Source organism: Dama dama, chromosome 5, assembly GCF_033118175.1.
Source record: "Dama dama isolate Ldn47 chromosome 5, ASM3311817v1, whole genome shotgun sequence".
NCBI lineage: Eukaryota > Metazoa > Chordata > Mammalia > Artiodactyla > Cervidae > Dama > Dama dama.
The window spans coordinates 88249341-88271923 of record NC_083685.1 but is presented as its reverse complement, the minus strand read 5'-3'; the positions used below and the strand labels follow the sequence as shown (position 1 = coordinate 88271923).

Here is a 22583-nt window from a genome sequence, read left to right as displayed (position 1 = left end):
TTCTCAGATAGATTCTGAGATGTGAAATTGTGGGTCAGAGCAAAACAGTCAGTGTTTTAATAAATAAGATCAAGTTTCCCTCTAGAGAAGACTGTCCGTTAGAATTTTTGTCAGTGATGGAAATGTTCTATGTCTGCATCTGTCCAGAACTCTAACCACTAGCCACAGATGGCCACTGAGAACTGGGAATGGGAGTACGTGTGCCAAGGAACTAAGGTCTCTTTAAAAAAAATATTTACTTATTTATTTGGCTGTGATGGGTCTTGGTTGCAGCACTCAGGATCTTTGGTCTTCGTTGTGGCGTGCAGGAACTCCAGGAAGCTATGGGATCTAGATCCCTGACCAGGGGACGAACCTGGGCCCCTTGCATTGGAAGCACCGAGTCTTAGCCACTGGACCACCAGGGAAGTCCCTGAAGTCCTAACTTTAATTCATTTTAATTTTAGTATCTACATGTGACTACAGCTACAGCTACTATGGGACTAGATTGTTGGTATCATTTTTCTTCCTCTCATCAGTTATGAAAGGAAGCATTTGTTTTCCCTTTGCCTTCTTAACATCAGGGAGTGCTCAGACTCTGCTCAGACCCTGAGAACAGAGTAGAGTATGGGAAGGCATGCTCTGAGGCCCCCACCCTTGCTTTTCCTTGTTTATCTGTTTCATTTGATTGGCTTCCATGGATATTCATTATAAATTTTTTTTTTGGTTGCACAGCATGAAGGATCTTAGTTCCCTGACCAGGAACTGAACCCGTGCCCCCTACAGTGGAAGCATGGAGTCCTAACCACTGGACCGCTAAGGGAAATCCTAATGATTTATTTTAGAAAAAGTTCTATGGCTGAAAAGCTTGAAAAGTTCTAAGTTACGGTCTTTCCAAGCCCCCTTCCAGCTCAGAGAAGCCCACTGATTAAGCAGGATTGGTGGGATGGCTAGATATAGAGAGTGGTAGAATATCTGTGGATCTTGATATTATGGCAAGAACATTAAAAACTCATGTGGAGTTCCGAATTGGTCATGTTTGCCTTAAGGCTCACCGACGAAGGTGATGAGAAGTCACTCCACTGCTTGTAGGCATCCTGAGTATCCGATTCCTCTCTTTTAGGGTAAAGACCCCAAAGCTGTCATCAGCATCAAGGACTTGAATGCCACCTTCCAGACAGAGAAGATTGGGAACCCCCACGGGCTGCAGATCACCTACCGGAGAGACGGCCACGTTCGGAACTTGTTTGTGTACCACGAGAATGGGAAGGTGAGAGGATGGCGTTGCCACTCCAGCCTCCAGCTCAGTAGACCCAAACCTCGAAGGCCCAGCTCCCTGACTCCCTGGAGCAACAGGCTCTTGAGATTCGCTGCTGCTGTTTGCTTTAATCTGTTGTCACTTTCTGTTTTTGGCCACACTGCGTGGCTTGTGGGATCTTAGTTCCCCAACCAGGGATCAAACCTGGGCCCTCAGCAGTGAAAGCACTGAGTCTTAACCAACGAACTGTCAGGGAAGTCCCTGTTGTCACTTCTGGTTGGAGACAGAGTAGAAGTTAAGGCAGAGTGAGATCTGGGAGAGGAACCTGGCAGGGACCGGGGGGTGTGTCTGGATGGCGCACAGCCACCCAGGGGCATCCAGTTAGCAGACAGGACTATGCCCAGAGGTGGCAAATAGGGTGCAGCCAGAGATTCCAAATATGAGAGGAGGGATGACTCGAAGCTCAAACAGTGCATCCCACGGCCTCCCTTCTCAGTGTGTGGTCCGGTCCCAGCTGCAGGATCATCACCTGGGCGCTTGTTAGAACTAGCGTCTCAGGCCCACCCTGGACCTGCTGAGTTAGAAACTGCATTTTCACAGGATCCCCAGGTGATATTCAGGCACACTGAAGTTTGAGAAGCTCTATCAAAGGTCCAGGAAGTCAGCTCCATCAGAGAAGAGCAGGACAATAGTACAGCTGCAAAGACAAAAGCCGGCTCTAAATGGTAGGGTCATGTGACTGGGCAAGGGTCAGAGATTCTAAGTGGAGGTGAGGAGGTGCAGAGGTGGGGGCTGACGTTCTGTGAGTTGCTATTAATTCTGTAGCTGGGCACTTTTCTTGGTGATCACTATACATCATTCCTTTTCTTTTAAAAAAGAATTAATTAATTAATTTGGCTGCACTGTGCGGCATGTGGGATCTTCGTTCCCTGACCAAAGATGGAACCATTGGAAGCGTGGAGTCTTCATCACTGGACTTCCAGGGAAGTCCTGTACATCAGTTCTTAATCTTCAAAACAACCCTGGAAATGTTTTACCCCCATGTTACTGAGGCATGGGACTTCCCTGGTGGCTCAGCGGTAAAGAATCCAGCGGCAATACAGGAGTCACAGGAGATAAAAGTTCAGCCCTTGGGTCAGAAAGATCCCCTGGAGGAAGCCATGGCAACCCACTCCAGTATTTTTGCCTGGAGAATCCCATGGACAGAGGAACCTGGCGGGCTACGGCCATAGAGTTGCAAAGGGTTGCTCACAACTGAAGCGACTTAGTACGCACGCACTGAGGGATGGGCGTGTTAAGTAATTTGCTCAGAGTCATGTGGCCGATGGTTCCTGAACCCTGCACCTGTCTGACACCCCATGTGCCTCTGCTGGAGGGAAGACCCTTGACAGCAGGAGTCAGAAACTAGATACAGGGACTGGATCTTCCCAAGAGGCCCCAGCACTGCGATACTGACCGTGGATCGTCCTCCAAGCAGGCTTCGTGCTCTCTCCACAGTCTGGGCTGACGTCCCGGTGTGGCCTGAAGAGCTGGGGTTTGGAGCCAGAAGTTGGGACCCTGCTTCTGCCGCTCCCTGGCGTGTTACTAGGGCAGGTCCCTTCCCCTCCTAAGCCTGCTCGTGTATGGTTGATAATACCCACTTCCCGGAGGGGTCTTGAGGATTGAGAGACTGTGAACCATGAACGTGAATGCATCTCATTACTGTGAAGTGCATTATAAACATTAGTTGTCACTGTTGTTATTTGTTCATGACTGTGGCAGCAGCGGAAGACAAGCTCTTGAGAGCCATTTCTGATCATTTCTGCGGTCAGGATGTCACTCTTTCAATAAATCCTTACGGCGCCCCTCCCTGCAACGTGCACAGTACTGGGGTGTGTAGTGAATGAGGCAGAGCCATGAGTGGGCTTCTAGGATCTCATAGTCCTGGGAAAGAGACAGATGGGGAAATAGGCCCTGAAGATACTATGTGATGATGCTGGTGGAGGCCGTGCTAGAGACACACACAGGAGACATATAAGTGGCCCAGTCTGGGGGAGGTGGGGATTGGGGTGGGAGGGGGCAATCGAAAAGGTTTTCCAAAGAAGGAGGTTCTACTTAAGAACTGTGTGAATATGCTGAGAAGGAGAACACTCAAACCAGCTTAAAAGGATCATGAGTGGAAAAGAAACAGGGGTATTTATTTCAAGGGACAGAAGCATGGTTGGGCCGCCTGAGAGATTAGAATTAGGAACTGTGGTGTGTGTGATTCTGTGTGTGTTTGGAGAGAGAGAGAATACACTCTTAACAGGAACACATTGTTTTATAAAACCAGGAGTGCAAGTGACATCTCACTTCTTTGCTTCTCTAAATGCAAGAATCTCATTCCCCAAACTGCCAAGAAGTCTAGTGCCACTCATTTTTCTCAGCTCCCTCCATTGGCTTTACCAGAATCTGGGGACTGGTGCAGTCCAGGAGGCATGGAGGAGATCTCTGGCTCTCAATCCATGGTGGGCTCACTGCTGTAGCCCCAGTCCACTGACTGGATACCAGTGGCTACCTCTCCACGCCCATCGCTGCTGAAGGAGTTTTGCTGAGGTGCCCATGATCTCAGACACTTATGGTACCTGACTCCTGACACTGGCTCAGCTGTAGAGCCTCTGACAACCTGGTTCTGGCCAGTCTCCTCTCCCTGGTGATGCCCCAGCTTCTCCCTTAGATGGGCATAAATGGGGGGCTATAAACTCACGCCTGCAGGAGCCAGGTGGGCAAATTAAAAGTGAAGTGGACAGCCTTAAGTCTGTGGCAAACACGAACACATGTATAGAGAACTGAAACAGGCAAAACTTAAGGACAAACAAATCTGTATGCAGGTTGGATTTGTGACCGGAAGAGTCTTTCCAAAGTGAAGGCCTAGGTGGGTCTTCGGTGGGGATGATCCCCTTCCCTTAGTGCCTGAAACCCTATAAGGTTCTTAATGCCCTCGTCAAGAGAGCTTAGGAATACTGAACTAGCAAAGCTTGACCTAAAACAGAGAAAAGGTACTGATGTTTCATACCTTTGAAACCAAATTCAAATGAATTTCTCAATCACTGTATTACATCCAAGTGCAGCACAGCAGCTATTTGGACAGGTCTTTCCTCTCCTCAATTCCATACTCCTGTGAGATAGAATCTGATAAGCCCTGTTCAGCCTCTGTATTGGTCCAGCCCTCATCCAGTTTCTGTGGCCAAGAAGGGGTAGGATCATAGCAGCAAGTGTGACTGCAACTGTGGATGGGTGGTGCGTGGCTGAGAATGGGTGGGGCATTTTTCATAGAATCAGGGTTTGGGTGGAGCAAAAATCTATTCCATCTAAACTCACTCTCAGGACGAATAGAATGTTCTAGATAAAAGATGTATAAAGGGTGAGGGCAGAGAGGTGGGTGAGGCAGAGTGTTCCAAGAGAAGGGAAGAACATGGGAGCAGTGATTGCAAATGATTTTGTATGGAAAGAGCTCAGAGAGCAAAGTGAAAGTGACAGTGTTAGTCGCTCCGTTCTGTCCCACTCTTTGTGACCCCACGGACTGTAGACCGCTAGGCTCCTCTGTCCGTGGGATTCTCCAGGCAAGAAGACTGCAGTGGGTTGCCATTTTCTTCTCCAGGGGATCTTCCTGACCCAGGGATCCAACCTGGGTTTCCTGCATCGCAGGCAGATTCTTTACTGTCTGAGCTGTCAGGGAAGTCCAGAGGGCAAAGTGAGTCATACTAAAGAACTTAAGACTCTCCCTGAGGGTAGTGGAGAGGACTCTAAGCTAGACTCAGTTAGATTTGCAATTTGGAAATCACTCTGGCTCCCGTAAGGACTGAATGAAGAGTGGCAGAGCAGAGGCAGAACCAGCTGGAATAAGGGGTTCAGCAGGTGAGAGATGATGGTAGACACTGCTGAGGGAGGCGCTCTCCCGGAGGGACACAGGAGGTCCACGCCAGCTTCAGCCTAAGTTGCACTCCAGGTGATGAGCATCTGCACTGATGGAGCATCCCCAGGTGTACCTGCCCCCACCTGAAAGCCGATCTTTGACATCTGACGACCTTTGCTCCTCAACGTGTCTCCCAATGACCAGCAACTCATCATCTGTGAACTTGTTAGGAATGCAGAATCTCAGGCCCCACCCCAAACCCACTGAATTCAAATCTGCATTTTAATGAGATCTTCGGATGATGCATACACACAGCAGCAAGTGCCAAGCACTGTGCTGGGCCTCTGCATAGCTCCTGTGCGGTTGGCCTCGGTCCTTTCCCATGGCCCTGGGGATATGTTTCCCACTTGCTCAGGTGCCGCCCTGGGCTCTGGCACCATCCTCCCAGGTGCCTGGGGTCAGCCTGAGTAGGACTGGGGGGTGTGCATGTGTCCAAACCTGAAGATCCAGCTGGCTGCCTGCTAACAGCCTCAGCTGCCCGCCCCGGCACCCCACCCCCACCCCAGGCTCCCAGCCTGCACTCAGTCTCATTGACTGTCTGTCTGTCCTTTGCATGTCTCTCTGCAGGAGATAGTGGACTGGTTCAACGCCCTCCGTGCAGCCCGTCTCCAATACCTTAAAATGGCCCTTCCTGAACTCCCAGAGTCTGAGGTGAGCTAAATGCAGATCCCAACTTCCACGGCTCCTGTCTGCCACCTCCTATGCTCCTGGTTGGCTGACCTCAAAGACACGCAGAGGCCAGACTCAGTTTGACTGCAGGAAAGACCTTGAGCCTTGGGGTTGGGGACCTCAGTGGGAAACCAAAAGCTTTCTCCTGGGGAGGCTGGGGATTATGGCCTCACCGTTGGCAAGGCAGTCTCCAAAAAGCAGATCAGACTCTCCCCTTTGGGATACATCACTCACAGTGTCAAAAGGCTCAGGATTTGGGCATCTCTTTCTGACTTCTCCCACTGAAATGCACAAATGGTCCCTCACATACTGCTTACAACGTGCTTCTGAACCTGCTTTATCTTGTTGTCCCTTTTATCTAATCGTCCTTTGCAGCCAGCAGTTAGGTGAGGTGATTATTCCCATTCCAGTGATTAGAAATGGAGTCCCAGGAAGGTCAAGTGCATAACCGAAGGTGTTCTTCCCACTTGAACACCCCCCACTTTGCCCTTTCCTGGTCTGCTTTAAGGAAGGCAGTGGGATCTTTCCCATTGTCATTCTAACAGGAAGAGTCTGCCTTTCATGGCCACGGTGACAGTGAGCCTGAGAACTTCGTTTCAGTTGTCTTCAGAGGTCGGGGCATCCACGTATATCCCTCAGGCTCGGCTGGGGAAGCTGTAGAGTGTGGGCCGGAAGGCGTGAGCCGGGAGGCCTGGGCCCTTGTGGATGCTCTGCTGCTGACTTGCCGTGTGACCACTGCAGGTGGAGTCGCCTCTGTGCGCATCTGTTCCCACATCTGTAAGATGCGCTTGTTCTGGGTCATCTCCAGGGTCTCTTCTAACTCTGAGGTGCTGTACTCTGGGCCCTGTGTTAGGCCTGCTCTGGAAGGGTTTTGTAAGAGATAGGGGCTGGAAAGACCATGTTAATCTTGTGATTTTTCTTTTTTGGCCATACCACATAGCATGCGGGGTATTATTTCCCTGATTAGGGATGGGACCTGTGCCCCCTGCAGTAGAAGTGCAGAGTCTTAACCACTGGACCACCAGGGAAGTCCCATTCCTGGGACTTTCTTATTCCCAACTGTTAGACCCTTCTTAAACCCTAAGTGCTCCTTAATTCCCCAGTTTGCAGGGACCAAAGTGTCCGGGATAGGGGTCCACTCCAGACCTAGGGATGCACTGGGATGGCAGGTCTCTATGAATTCCTCTAGCCAGGCCTGGCTCAGGGCCCTTCCGGTCTGCAGAGTCAGCACCCATATCGGGTGAATGCCCACTTGCGTGGGTGTGGCACTGGGGTTGCTGACTGCTGCTTGGAAAGACTGGAGGACAAATTGCAGACGCCCCACCTCATTGTCTGGGCAGCTCTCCAACTCGGCTGACCCGTGCGGGGGAAACTGGGCTTTGGTCAACATCCTCAATGTCCTCTTCCTCCCTCATCCACTATCGTTACCCCTTATCCACCCCTAGTTTCCTCCCCGCCTGCCTCTTTCCCTGTCTTTCCTCCCCCCATGTCTACATAGGGTGTGATGTTCTGAGCAACCACCCAAGTCTGGTTCGAGCTCAGGGATCCAGTGCCAGAAACCTGGGGGACCCCAGTGGGATTGTGGTCCTGTACAAAGAAACACATGGACCCAAAGGCAGGGAAGCTGATGTGTTACGAAGGGCAAGTGGCCTCACCTCTCCGAGCCCCAGTTTACTCATCTGTCACCACTGGGACAGTCCCTGCCTTGAGGGCTACATGTGTCCAGTGAACCAAGGCATCTAAGGTGCAGTGCATAGTACCCCATCCCCAGCCTCTTTCTCTTTTTCAAGGTCTAGACTCACCCTGCTCAGGCTTCAGTTCAGACGACTGAGCAATTAGGACTCTTGTCTTTGCTCCAAATGAAGGAATTAAAGCCTCCAGAATGCATTTTAGGGAAAGGGGAGTGGTGTCCTTTATATTTTTGGTTTCTTGCTCACAACTTTCTCCCTTCAGACTTCCCATTCCTACTCCCAAACCTTACATCACCTTTGCCCCTGCTCTTGACCCAGGCTCTGTTCTCATCTGAAGCTCTAGACTTGCCAGTTTGACACCCTGGAACATAGGAGGCCAGTGTCAATCCCTGGAAGCTTCTCTGAGTGTAGGACGGTCTTGCGGATCACATAACGCGGTATCCTTATTACATAGAAGGAAACAGGCCCAGAGAGGCATAAGGTCTTACCAAGGTAACACCGCTGGTTGAGGTCAGACCTGGAGCTAGAACTCAAGTCTCCTGACTCCTAGTCCAGAACTTTCTGTACTTAATCAATCCTGCCATCGCCTCCTATGGCCCTGGCTCAGAATCCCCACCAATGCCCAGGTCTTGGCCAAGGGTCTGATCAGAAGGTTCTGGCATATTAACATTTGAGCATCATACAGTAGCAGTAGAGGTATCACTAGGGTCTGGCTGGTCGGCTCTAGGTGGTGAAAGTTCTTCATCCTACCAGCGACATGTCTTTGGGAAAATCCTCAGTGACTTTTCTGAGGTCTTGTTTCTTCATGCAGACCATGAAAATGATAACATCCACCTCACAGGGTGGTTGAGAATTACATGCAGAGCCTGACATGCAGTCAGTCAGTCAGTTCAGTCGCTCAGTCATGTCCAACTCTTTGCGACCCCATGGACTGCAGCACGTCAGGTTTCCCTGTCCATCACCTACTCCCGGAGCTTGCTCAAACTCATGTCCATCAAGTCGGTGATGCCATCCAACTGATGACCCACAGTAGATACCCACCCTGATACCAGGAGGGTCTCGTCAGAGCCTGACCTGTGTCCTCCTCCTGGAATTGCTGAAGGAACCCTTAAACTAAGTCTTTATACCAAGACTTAGCTGTGCTGGTTAGCTCTGCAGACATCTGGGGTGCTATTGTCGGGCTCTGTTGAAATGTTAGCGTTGTATCCATACCAAATATAACCATGTGCACACATCCTTCCCCATTGCAAACTTCCCCCTTTGTCGGGGAGCCAAGTTCACTGGGGAAGCTTGGCCTCCTGGGGTGGGAGGCAGGGGGTCAGTATGTGTCTCTCTTCCCGCAGCTTGTGCCCCTCATCACCAGGAACTATCTCAAACAAGGCTTCATGGAAAAGACTGGTCCAAAGGTACATCCCATATTCCTGGGGGGGACTTTCATGGCCTCAGTCCCAGTGGGCAATGGGGCCAAAGTGGGGAGGTGGGAAAATGGGGAACCAGGGGCAGGGAGGAGGGAGGAAGTGGAAGTAAATGGACTTTTGTGAGTTCCGGGGGTGAAGGACCAAGTGGAGATGGGGTGGCTCGACGGTGGTCCAGCCTCACTTCAGGCGCTTCTTCCTGCAACTGGGCATCTTCCTTCTTGATCAGCATCACCATCAGTGGCTCTCGTCTTTACACCATCTAACTGACCCTGTTCTTGGGAAAGCACAGTTGAAAAGCACAGCTCCTTTGCGGGGCAGCTCTTGAAAACTTGTGTGCTCCAAGCTGGGGCCCTACCAGGACCGTTCAAGTGAGGCAGGAGTAGTGATTGGTCTGAGAGAACTCACCTCGGTACCTATGCTTGGAGGCCAGTGAGGCCCCTGCCGCCCCAGGACATCTCAGACCCAGCCTGGATGCTGGTGGGGTGAGGCTCCAAGCCAGAAGATGGAGATGGTGGGGGGTTGTGCTGGGGTGGGGGTGGTGCAGGGAAGCAGGGAAGGGAGGAGGAGAAGGAAGAAGGAAGAAGCAAGCAGATATGTGCATGCTCAGTCTTGTCTGACTCTGCAACACCGTGGACTGTAGCCTGCCAGGCTCCTCTGTCCATGCGATTTCCCAGGCAAGAATACTGGAGTGGGGTGTCATTTCCTTCTCCCAGAGAAAAGCAGAGGAACTCCCTAAAAAAAAAAAAAAAAAAGAAAAAATCCCAAAGCAATGGCTTTTCGATGCTTTTTTTTTAAGGTGTAATACGCTGACGCGATGTTTGTTAAGATGACAGTGAAAGTGTTAGGCATTCACGGTAAAGGAAGCCTCAGATGGCTGGGTTTATAAAGAGTTGCAAGTTTTCATCCTTCACCAGCTGGTGGCACCGCCCCTGTGGCTCTTAGGGGGACTTTCCTTCCCCTGACCTAGATTAGAATTTGGCCAAGGCCAGGGCTTTCAGAAGCGCTGAGCAGTAGCCACTTCTGATTTCCCAGCTTCCTTTTTCTGAGATGTCTTGTCCACAGCCTGAGAAAGAGGAAAATGCTTCTTCCAACGCACATAGGGAGCGGCTGGAGGCCGCAAGGGAAAGCTGGGGTGGAGGGGGGTGTTTGGAGCCATCAGAGGTCGAGGCCCAGGGGTGGGGGCAGTGCTGGGGTGTCCGGCTGCCAAGCCAGGAACTGGCCAGCTCTCTTGTCCTGGCCCAGGCTGGCCGTGTGCCCCCCCCGGCCTGGCCAAGCCTGATACGAAGTTCCCTCTTCTGCAGCAGAGAGAACCTTTCAAGAAAAGGTGGTTTGCTCTGGATCCCCAGGAGCGCAGGCTGCTTTATTACAAGAACCCGCTGGTAAGAGTCACTGATCGCCCCTCCGCTGAGCACCAGAGGTGGAGGTGGGGACAGAGCTGGTCGGGGAACATGGGGATCCAACAGGGCTGGAGAGACCCAGCGAGAGACACCCCTCCATCATTGGTTGTCTCTAAGTCATCCTTGTGCATGAAACTGTGCTCTCCCTCACCTTCAGGAAGTCCTTCACATGTGTCCAGAAGCTGCCAGTGTAGCCAAGACAGGGGTTCCCATCCTCTAGTCTCCAGGGCTCCCTTCCAACATGGAGGCTGTGGAGAGTCACGGTTGGGAGTGAGAGCTCTAGAACTCGACTGTCTGGGCTCTGGGACCAGCTCTGCCACTTTTAGGGGTGCACCCATGGCATTTTGGCAGAGTACTCAGTTCTCTTTGCCTCAGTTTCCTCAATCGGGAGATGACTTAATAACACTGCCATCTTCAGAGGTTGCCCTGAGGATTATTCTATGAGTTAGTATACATAAAGCACTTGAATTCTTAGTGCAGAGTTCAGTTCAGTTGCTCAGTCATGTCCGATTCTTTGCGACCCCATGGACTGCAGTATGCTAGGCCTCCCTGTCCATTGCCAACTCCCAGAGTTAGCTCTCCATAAAAACTGAGTATGGGACTTCCCACGTGGTGCTAGTGGTAAAGAACCCATCTACCAATGCCGGGGGCCTAAGAGATGCAGGTTCGATCCCTGGGTTGGGAAGATTTCCTAGAGAAGGGCATGGCAACTCACTCCAGTATTCTTGCCTGGAGAATCCCATGAACAGGGGAATCTGGCAGGCTACCGTCCATGGGGTCACAAAGAGTTGAACATGGCTGAAGTCACTTAGCATGCACACACGCAAACATTAAGTGTCATTTAAACAGATGTTGTTGTTTAGTTGCTAAGTCGTGTCTGACTCTTTGTGACCCCATGGCTCTTTGTGGCCCGCCAGGCTCCTCTGTTCATGGGATTCCCCAGGCAAGGATATGGAGTGGTTTGCGGTGCCCTCCTCCAGGGGATCTTCCTGACCCAGGGATCCAACCGACCTCTTCTGCTTTGCAGGCGGGTTCCTTGCCACCGAACCACCAGAGAAGCTCATTTAAACAGAGGCTGTGTAAAATTTCCTTTGTAGTTTGAGCCTTTTAAATTCTGGGGTCCACCTAGCTGAAATCCCCAGCAGAGGCCCCCACCCAACACACACACAGCCCTCTTACTAAGATGGACCTGGGGGCTCTCAGGCCTGCAGGTGGCTCTCTGCCCCAGGTGTGGCCTCTGATGACCTCTGTCCTCTCTTTTCAGGATGCCTTCGAGCTGGGCCAGGTGTTTCTCGGGAGCAACGAACAGGGGTACCAGGTGTTTGAAGACCTGCCCAAGGGCATCCGAGGGAACCGCTGGAAAGCTGGCCTCACCATCGTCACCCCCCACCGGAGGTTTGTCTTCACCTGCCCCAGCGAGAAGGAGCAGCGTGAATGGCTGGAGAGTTTTCGGGAGGTCCTCTCCAGCCCTTTAACACCCCTCAACCTCCTTGGTAAGATACAGGGCCCTGCGTGTATTCCTTTGGCCAAGGAGAGTAGGCAGAAAGGGGCTTCTTCACTTGGGTTCAACTGTGAGTCCTGAAACCGGGGTCATGGCTCCTGACTGTCCTCTTTCCCTTTTCTTCTCTTCTGGCCAAAGAGAAGTTCAGACAGTGCACATTATTGCCTGAAAACCCTCTCTGTCCACATTAAGTTCCTCTACTAGGAAGCTTCCACTAGTGGCATCCAGATGAGCTTCGTCTTGGCAGAGCTGTCGTTTTTGTTGTTGTTGTTGTGTCTCTAAGTTGTGCCTGACTCTTCTGCGATCCCATGAACTATAGCCCTACCAGGCTCCTCTGTCCATGGGATTTCCCAGGCAAGAGCACTGGAGTGGGTTGCCATCTCCTCCTCCAGGGAATCTTCTCAACTCAGGGATCGAACCCACATCTCCTGCACTGGCAAGCGAATTCTTTACCACTGACCCACCAGGGAAGCCCGAACTGTCGCTTAGGTCCCATTTTCTACCCTGCTCCCTCCCAGGAGCCGAGCAGCCTCTCTGTCCCTCCACTCCCTGCCCCTGAGTCCCTTTTCCCGTGAGAAATCCTCGGCCTGTTAGGAAGGTCACACCCGCCGGCAGCTCCTGGGATTCTGGGTTCCTCCCCACTCCTAGAGGGAAGGCTATTTTTAGGGTGCTGTTCTCTGGGCTCTGGTCTGTCTGCTCCTCTCCTGCTCCTCCCCTTTGCCCCAGATGTGTCTCAAGCAGGCTTCCCCATCTGCAGACAGCCTCGTGGAAGGAGGGGAGACATTCTGAGCAGGAAACTTCTGGCCCAGGGCCTTCTGGCTCCTGGGACACCAAGGAGAAGTTTGAGTTTGGAAAAGTACAAGCTGAGTAGGTGACCCCATGCGGCCCCTGGGGAGAAACCCTGGTGCCCTTTGAGTCTGACCAGGATAAACACAGACTTGCTTCTCTCTCCAAAAATCCCAAAGCTGAAGGGCCTCTGTAATGGGCTGGGAAGTTGTTAACGAGGAACATTAGCTGGTGCTCTTCCCCCCACTCCGCCCAGGGGCCTGTGCTTCTGAGTCGCTGCTGCTGTTTCTGTTTCTGCTCTTCTCTCCTCCTCTGCTGTGTGTGTGTCCCCTTCATCTACCACTTTTTGGTCTGTTTTTTTTTTATTCCATTTCCCTCTGTCATTGTTCCCCTCTCCTCTCGCTGTCCCTTCCCGCTGGTGGGACTTCGCTGGCACAGCCACGCCCCCAGCCCTCTTTTTGTCCCCTCTGTAGCTGTGTCAACGGAGAGTGACTGCAGCCACAGGTGACCCACTGGCCACCCAGCGCACCTGGTGGAAAGGAGAAGTTACCACTTCGGCCTTGGGGGCCCTGCAGGAGTGCCCCCCACCCCCAGTCGGCAGCTGTCACGGGCAGTGAACTCTGCCAAGACCAGAGCTTTGGCCTTTACCTGCCGGCTCCCTGGGTCTCCCTGGGCCTCCCTGCTGCCCTAGGGGTCTGGGGAGCTGGTAAATGTCCTCGGGGCTCGGGACACCGGAAATGAAGGCACTGCAATGGGAAGACACCCGTGGCATCAGCCAAGCTTACTGGAAAAACAGAAAACAACAAAAAGTTTAATCTGAATCCAACCATGAGGAAACAATCAGACAAGTCCACATTAGAGAAATTCTGCAAAACGACTGGCTAGACACTTTAAGACTGCCAGTATCATGAAAGATCAAGTAGTCTGGAGACTGTTCTACATTAGATAAGACTAAAGAGACATAGCCACAAAATGCAATTCATGATTCTTGATTAGATCTTGGATTTAAAAGAAACAGTTTTTGAGATGTAATCAAGATAACTGGGAAAGTTCCAATATGAATGTATATTAGCTAGTAGTATTGTAAGATTGTGATATTGTGCTGTATTTGTGTAAGAGGATGCTCTTGTTCTTAGGGATACATTCTGAAGTGTTCAGGGATAAAATATAATATGTCTACAACTGACTTAAATGGTTCAGCAAAATATAAATGTATCTGTACATACAGAGTATCTACTTAGATATACTGTGTGTATTTATGAAAAAGAAGGTCTGTGTACACACACACTCAGGGGGAGAGAGAGAAAGTGGACCACTGTGCAAAATGTTAGCAACTTCATCTAGATGAAGTATACCTGGATGCTTATTGTCCAATTCATGAAAATTTCCTATAGGCCTGAAAGTTTTCGAATTTAAAAGTTGGGGGGAAATTACTTTAAAAGTATCCACTTTTCACTCTTCAAAAGTAGTGGGTTTTCCCCATGAATTGAAAATGTTCCTGGGAGACTTCTACCTTTGTGCACATCTTAGAAGATATAAAAGTATAGCTAATACAAAAGAACAAACAACCCCCTCCCCCCAAAGCACAGTGTTCCCATCTACACACTCTGGAAGGAAAGAAGGAGGGCAGGATGACAACTCAGCTGGACCCCAGGGAGAGAGCTATCCAGCCTGAATACCGTGTCTGGCCCTGCCACTAATGCATGTGTGTGCGCTCAGTCGCTTCCGACTCTTTGTGACCCTGTGGACTGTATCCCCGCAGGCTCCTCCGTCCATGGGATTTTCCAGGCAAGAATACTGGTTGCTAATGAGACTGTTGGAAAACTCACTTTCCCAACCCTCTGCCTTGGTTTTTCTCTTTCAAATGAGGAAGTTGTAGCAACTGCTGAACTGTTGGAAGCAACAGCTATTTCTGAGCACCTCCCAGGTGCCAGACTCTGCTCGGGCAGGAACCCGATGACGTGGTCCCCGCTGTCACAGATTTCAGCCCACCGGACAACAGCCCTACCAGAGGGCAGGACAATGAGGCAAGTGTTCAGAAAGGGGAAGTGTGGGCTGCTGCGAAGGTGTGTAGCAACAGGGTTCACCCTGAGCGGGAGGAGGGAGCCTCCTTCTTCTCCAGAAAGTGACGTCTAAGTTGAAACCTTAAACTGTTCAGAGATTAGTCAAAGGGAAGAGGGCCAGGAAAGTACTCTAGGGTAAGGGAGGAAAATGTTCAAAGGCTCCCAGATGGGCAAGAGAAACGGAAAGAAATCGCGGGTGGCTGCAATGTTAGAGAAATAGGTCTAGGCTCTATGATTGTTTATTCCTTTGAGTGACGTGCAGAAAGACATTGTTTTCATTTCAGTGGAGAGCCAGAGGGTTGGGAGAGTCTTTAAGAGTCTCTGGTTTTTCATGGGATTTTCCTTTGATCCACCGATCAGAGGACGAGCAACATCATCAAGCTGTCTTTCCTGAGGCTTCCTGACTGCCCGGATGAAGACATGGTTGCTTCCTCTTCTGGCTCCTAAAGCACCTTGAAATTGTCTGTTTCAGCACCTGCTGGGCTGTATGTATATTAAGGGTCATGTTACTTGCCTGCCTTTTTTTTTTTAACCACTCTGTTACACTCTGCTAAGTTCTGAGAATGAGAGAATCAATAAAGGAACTTGTGGTCCAGAGAGGAAGAAAGAGAAGAAAACAGGCAATTTGGGATTCTTAGGAGCCCCTCGGAGGGGCCGAGGACAGATATAAGAGATGGAGACTTCCTTGGTGGTCCAGTGGTTAAGAATCGCCTGCCAGTGCAGAGGACATAGTTCGATCTCTGGTCTGGGAAGATTCCACATGCCACAGGGCAACTAAGCCCACTTGCCGCAACTAAGACCTGATGCAGCCAAGTAAATAAATATTTAAAAAAGAACACTTTATTCAAGATGGTGGGACACAGGTACACCCATGGCTGATTCATGTTGATGTATGGCAAAAACCACCACAATATTGTAAAGTAATTAGCCTCCAATTAAAATAAATAAGTTAATTTTTTAAAAAAGAAAACACTTTATTAAAGAGAAGAATCTTGGCAAACTTTAAGTAGAATAAATGCAAAGAAAGTTACACTCAGGTACATTACTGCCAATCTGCTGAAAACCAAAGATAAAGATTTTGAAGGCAGCCAGTGAAAAATGATACATTACATACAAGGAAATACTGTTTCTTTTCAGAAACAAAGGAGGCCAGAAGACAGTGAAAATAAATCTTTAAAGCTCTAAAAGGAAAAAAAATCAGGGAGGGGACATATGTGTGCTTATGGTGATTCATGTTGATGTTTGGCAGAAACCCAACAGAATACTGTAAAGCAATTATCCTTCAATTAAAAATAAAAAAATTTAAAAAATTAAAAATAAGGTTAAAAAGGAAATTAATTTCTAAGGGAAAAAATCAAATTAGAACGCTAGAGAAAACCTCTTTCAAGAATAAAGGATATGTAGGTAGATATTGGGGCTTCCCTAGTGGCTCAGATGGCAAAGATTCTGCCTGCAATGTAGGAGTCCTGGACTCAATCCCTGGGTTGAGAAGATTCCCTGGAGAAAGGAATGGCTACCCACTCCAGTATTCTTGCCTGGAGAATTCCAGATATATATATCTGGAATACATATATCTGGAATTCTATATAGATAACAAACCAAAAAATCTTTAGAAAAGAAGGCAAAATGTCACTGAATTGAACACCTAAAAATGATTAAAATGGTAAACTTCCTGTTGATATTTTATCACAATAAAAAATGCATGAAGGTAGATTTTTATTTTTAAAAGGCAAACAAAAAATATTTCCCATAAAGATAAGCATAGATTTCTGACAGAATTGCAGTATAAGAAATACTAAAGAAAGTTCTTTGAGGTAGAAGGAAATGATACGAGACAGAAACTCTGATCTGATCTATAAAGCGTAATAGAAATGGTAAAGATATAAGTAAATAAAAGGCTGCCTATTTAAAGCAAGAATTACATGTGTTATGGTTTATAGCACCTATAGAGGTAATGTATATGACAACTACCTCATGGAGGCCTGGAGGGGAAGTAAATACAACTATACACTTCAAGCTTCTTATATTTTACATGAAGTGATACAAAATGAAGTCTAAGTAGATTGTGAGAAGTCAGGGATGTATACTGTAATTCTTAATGACTCATAGCATGTAGTACAAAGAGGTATAGCTAAAAAGCTAACAAGGAAATTAAAACAGAATTTTTAAAAGCATTTGATTAACCCAGAAGAAGGCAGGACAGGAAGGACAAAATGAATAAAAAAATAGATGGGATAAATTGAAAATAAAGAGCAAAAGGGAGACCTGGTCATATCAATAATTAATGCACTCAATATTAGTGGATTAAACACTTACATTAAAGTACATGATTGTCAGAGAACATAAGGAATCATGACCCAATCGCATGCTGTTAAAAAGACATTTTAGGGTACATCCCTGGTGACCCAGTGCTTAGGACTCTGCCCCTCTACTACAGGGGGCACAGGTTCAATCCCTGGTCAGGAGAAGATCCTGCATGTCACAAGGTCTGACTCTTCCTCCATAAAAAGACATTTTAAGACTTAGATAAGTTGAAGTGACAAGTATGGAAAAATATACACCATGCAGACAGTAACAATAAAACGGCTGGAGAGGCTATACTGAGATCAGATAAAGTACTTTTTTCAAGATAAGGAGTAACACCAGAAATAAAGAGTAATGTTTCATAACTATAAAAGGTGTAATTCATTAAAAGACATAATGGATCATAGATGTGTCATGTGCCTAAAAATATAGCCCCAGAGTACATGCAGCAAAAATGGGCAAAATTTAAGGGAAAAATAGACACATTAATATAATCATTGATCAAAAAAAGAAATCACATGGGAAATTAGATTTATAACTGAATGATAAAAGTTTCAAAATTGAAATGATGTTGCTAAAGCATTAATTAAAGGGAAATGCATAAGAATCAGTGACCTACACAGACAACTCGTGTTTGGCCTTCCCAGGTGGTGCAATGGTAAAGAATCCGCCTGCCAATGCAGGAGATGAAAGAGATGGTAGGTTCACTCCCCGAGTCAGGAAGATTCCCTGGAGGGAGGACACAGCAACCCACTCCAGTATACTTGCTTGGAACATTTCGTGGACAGAGGATCCTGGCAGGCTACAGTCCATGGGGCCACAAAGAGCCAGAAATGACTTGAGTGAATGAGCACACACACAGACAACAGAACCTACTGTATAGCACAGAGAGCTATATTCAATATCGTGGGATAAACCATAATGGAAAAGAATATAAAAAAGAATGTATATATGACTGAGGCACTTTCTGTACAGCAGAAATTAACACACTATTGTAAATTACACTTAAATTGGAAAAGAAAAAAAAAAAAAAAAAGAAGGAAAAAAAAAAATTGGAAAAGAAGAACCAATGACCTACAGCTGCACTGCCCAATATGGTGACAATAGCCACATGTTTTCACTGAGCATTGAAATGTGATTAACGTAACTGAGGAAATGAATTTTTAATTTTACTTCATTTTATCTAATTTTACAATTAAAGAAAATTTATTTTTTGCCGTGCCACCTGGTATGAAGGATCTTAGTTCCCCAACCAAGAATCAAGCCCATGCCCCCTGCAGTGGAAGCTTGAAATTTTAACCATTGGACTACCAGGAGAGTCCCTAAATTTAAATAATTTAAATTTAAAATAAGAAACTGGAGCAGTGTAAAACATTGTTACTTCAGACACATCTTAGTAGCTTTGGTAAGACATATTTTAATTTAGCCATTGCATTGCATAAGATATCTATTATTTTAGTTGTGGAAAAAAATTTAATGATATGGAAAAAAGTACGAACTAAATTTTACAAAAAGTGAAGTATCTTCAATTAAGCTGCCAAATGATTACCTGGAGAACATGAGAATTTTTTTTCTAATAATGTCAGAGATCAACTGATTCAAAATTTGAAAAAACTGTAGACTTTTTTTTTTGTTTTAGTTTTAAGTGAGTTATGTGATACTAGACTAACAATGAATAATATGGGTAAGTTTTGTTTCAAAGGACTTTTACATTTATGAGGAAATGTCAATCCACGGCCTAAAAAGTCATGTTGTAGATGTTTTTGAATCTTTTACATCTGTAAGAAAAGAATTTCAGGTAGATATGGAAAACCCAATCTTTATTGTGACAGAGGGTTCCTTTAGCTATGTTAGGTCAAAAATTCAAATGTTGAAATTTTAAAATAAGGTTCTGATGATTCTCATGACTTTGTTCCATTGTATGACACAAAGTAAAAGTATTTATGTTCAGTTTTTTGAAGCAGACTATGAAAACTGTCATGGATACAATTGTTAAAATTGCTCAGCATGTACATGAAAATGCTATGAAGCACTGCCAATTTATAGAACTGTTGAAAGATATGGAAGACAATTCAGTGAGTTCGTATTTTTTTACTTGAGTTTTGAACAAGTTTTACAATTATTTAATGTACTGTTCATTTCAACTCAAGATTTTCTTGAAACTAAAGGAGTGCTTGCAAAATAGTCAATAATCAAAGGCCTAAGGCAGTGTGATTATGTTTTCTCACTGATGTCACACTGCATATGAATGAGCTAATTTTGAAGTTCTAAGAAAAGGTTAATATGTGACTTAGCTAAGCAGTTACAAGAATTTATGTTGAGATGAAAACATTTAATAATACAAATCAGTAATAATTTTTAAAACACTTTCTATCTTGTATTGGGGTACAGCCAATTAACAATGTTGTGATAGTTTCAAGTGAACAGCAAAGGGCCTCAGCTACACATATACATGTTTCCATTCTCCCCCAAACTCCCCTCATATCCAGGCTGCCCCATAACATCAAGCCAAGTTTCATGTGCTATACAGTAGGTCCTTGTTGGTAATAATGACAATTTTATACACTTTTCTAACATGAATCAATATACAGAACACTTTAATTATAACCAGTAGTAATATAAATTGTCCAAAAAAGCTGTAAGAGGAATTTGCAGGACACTTGATACTGAACTTGCTCTTAAATTTATATAGTCTCCCTTTAAAATAATACTAGTTTACACTAGAGTTTGCAAATTTATTCAACTTGGAGAGGCACAGTTTTCAAACTAATATGCTTTTCTTTAAAGTTAAAGAAATTGGAGAAGGAAACAGCAACCCACTCCAGTGTTCTATTCTTGCTTGGGAAATCCCATGGATATAGGAGCCAGGTGGGCTATAGTTCATGGGGTCAAAAAGAGCAGCTGAGTAGCTTTCATTTCACCTCCGTATATACATAACTTTAATATCATACCCATTGAGCAAAATAAGTTTCATAAAGGTGTTTCAGATCTTATTTAATCTAAATTAGACCTTTTGTATCCAGAACAACAACAATGTTCAAAATTTCACAGGTGTTTTATTATTTTATTAGTCCAATATTAAACATTAAAAATGCCTGTTCATAAGACTTGTTTTTGATAAGTTTATCTTTAGTGTATTATTTTCCAGATAAATACAATAAATAAAAAAAATAAAATAAAGTTAAAGCAATTATTCCCAGAAGATGAAATAGTTTTGTCAATGCAAATGTGATATTAAACGGTTCGTTTTTCTATTGTTTTGAATTTTTTTTTTCTGGATTCTGGATACAAGTCCTTAGAGATATAGGATTTGCAAATATTTTCCTCCAGTCCATAACTTTTCATTCTTTTAACAGTGCCGGTGAAGTCTTAAATCAAGGCATTGAGGTCAGGGTTTGTGATTTCCTTCATTTAATGCAGATTTTGGTTGGTGACAAAGTTTGGCATTAAAAATAGGGTGTTTGGCTTATATTTGGGTGTTCTGCATTCCTATAGAGTGGAAATATGGGTGATGTATGTTTGGTGAAAATTAACTAAGGGAAAACTAACCAGGAGTCAGGAGGCCAGAAGCAGGTACATACAACTCCATGTCAATACAGACCCCTATAGGAAGAGATGTACCTTGCATCACCAGCAGGAAATGACACTGCTTTATTTCTGCCAGCAGGGGGCAGAAAGATTTTTTTTTTCCTCGCCTGGCAACAGCTCAGCCAATAAAAAGCCACTGTACTTCAAACTCCAATGGACCTTTTGTTTCTAGAAGTCTATCCCAACTTCCCCTCCTTCTCTATAATAAAAGAGTTTCCTGTCCTTTGCATAACTGGAGTTGTATGTGGTTCACCATAGTTCCCTGTCCTGAATTGCAATTCTTTGCTCCTCCCAAATAAACCCCTTTTGCTGGTAAAATAACTGGCTGTTTTATTATTTTAGGTTAGCAGTTTACTGACGTTTCCCCTGACAAAATATGCTTTGTCCCTGAAGTGAGAACAAAACAAAGAAAGGAGCCCTGACAGAATATATTAATGGCGGTTGCATACAAACTCAAGACCATTGTCCTTTCCCATCTGACTTAGCATTAGAGCTCAGCATTACAGGGATGTATATTAACATATCCACTCGAATTTAACAACGATGTCAGACTCTCTGATAGAAGATGAGTTTGATCTGACCAACTGGTTTAACTACGAGAACTGGCACAGCCAATTAGATTGTGTGGCATATATTTTACCTGTACTGAATGAGCTAAATTCGCAGCTCCAAACTTTCAAAGGACATACATTTCAAGTATTTAAGATACAAGTATCTGTCCAAAAAATTCGATTAACAAAGGTCTATATAAATGATCAATATTCTAATTCTCCTAGGCCTTTCTGAGTATATCAGGTTAAACCAAGTGCCTCTAAGTAAAAGAGTAACTGGTATAATTGATAGTTATACCAGTTATACTGGGTTCAGTCCCTGGTTCAGGAAGATCCCCTGGACAAGGGAATAGCAACCCACTCCACTAGTCTTGCCTGGAGAATTCTGTGGACAGAGGAGCTTGGTGGGCTACAGTCCATGGGGTTGCAAAGAGTTGGACATAACTGAGCGACTTTCACATTTTTTTCAAAGTCTTTTTAGCCTACCTCCCAGAAAATGAGAAAGTGGTTAATTCCAATAACTTTTGCAACAGAGGTGGTTTCAAATTCTTTGCTTTCAACAAAAAAAATAAAGGAAAATCTAATCAAGTTGTCAGCTGAGAGGTTATTAAAAATAATGTCTGGTGGTGGATCACTATGCTATTTTTTTCACATATAGATAGTGCAGACTTTGATGAGCAGCGCTAAAGAGTATTTCTTGTCATTTCCAGTATTGGAAGTAGCCACAAATTTATATTATCTGGTACCTATTTTGATCCCAGGCAATATGGGGTGAAATAAAATATAGGACATTTTTAGTTCATTGCAACAGATAACAGAGATAAGGGTCCTGGTCTCTGCCATTCAGGTATTGCTGTGTAAGCCTGAAAGTTCATTTGCCTCTTGGGGACTTTGCTCTTCCAGCTCTTATGTGTTTGTCATGCACATAAGACTAGAATAAGAGAGGAGGAAGAGAGAAAGCCCCACCAGGGCCAGGTGTGCTCCCTCAAGAAAACAGACTTTAGTTATTTTCATCCTGAAGTCTAGCAGGTAATGCGCTTTCAGCCAGCAGGGAGCAGTAAGGAAACAGTGGCACAATTCTGCATTGTGATAATGATTTTAAAAGTCTAAGGGTCACCTGACTTTGGCTACACGTTAGAATCATCTGTGTGTGTGTGCTCAGTTGTGTTAGACTCTTTGCAGCCCCATGGCCTGTGGTCCACCAGGTTCCTCTGTTCCATGGAGTTTTCCAGGCAAGAATACAGGATCAAACCGGTGTCTCTTGCATCTCCTGTATTGGCAGGTGGATTCTTTACCACTAGGGCCACCTGAGAAGCCCCGGAATCATCTGGGTTAGGTTTTAAAAACTACGCATGCCGGGTTTCCACCCTAGACAAAGAAATCAGACTTTAAAGCGCTTGCTAGCTACCTGCACCCAGTCTTCTTCAATCCCTCACTGCTTGAT

The 22583-nt window shown here is 46.1% G+C and overlaps 1 protein-coding gene across 2 annotated transcripts in view; it reads left to right on the top strand.

Annotated features, from left to right (window-relative positions):
• The window catches only part of ADAP2 (ArfGAP with dual PH domains 2), a 34939-nt gene extending 14203 nt beyond the window's left edge, over nt 1–20736 (top strand). For both annotated transcript variants that reach the window (XM_061142836.1, XM_061142837.1), the window contains exons 6-11: nt 1103–1249; nt 5739–5822; nt 8875–8937; nt 10251–10328; nt 11611–11839; nt 13107–20736. In XM_061142836.1, coding sequence (XP_060998819.1) covers nt 1103–1249; nt 5739–5822; nt 8875–8937; nt 10251–10328; nt 11611–11839; nt 13107–13141 — 636 coding nt within the window. In that variant the 3' untranslated portion in view covers nt 13142–20736. The remainder of the gene's footprint in view (nt 1–1102; nt 1250–5738; nt 5823–8874; nt 8938–10250; nt 10329–11610; nt 11840–13106) is intronic.
• Nucleotides 20737–22583: the final 1847 nt, after the last annotated feature.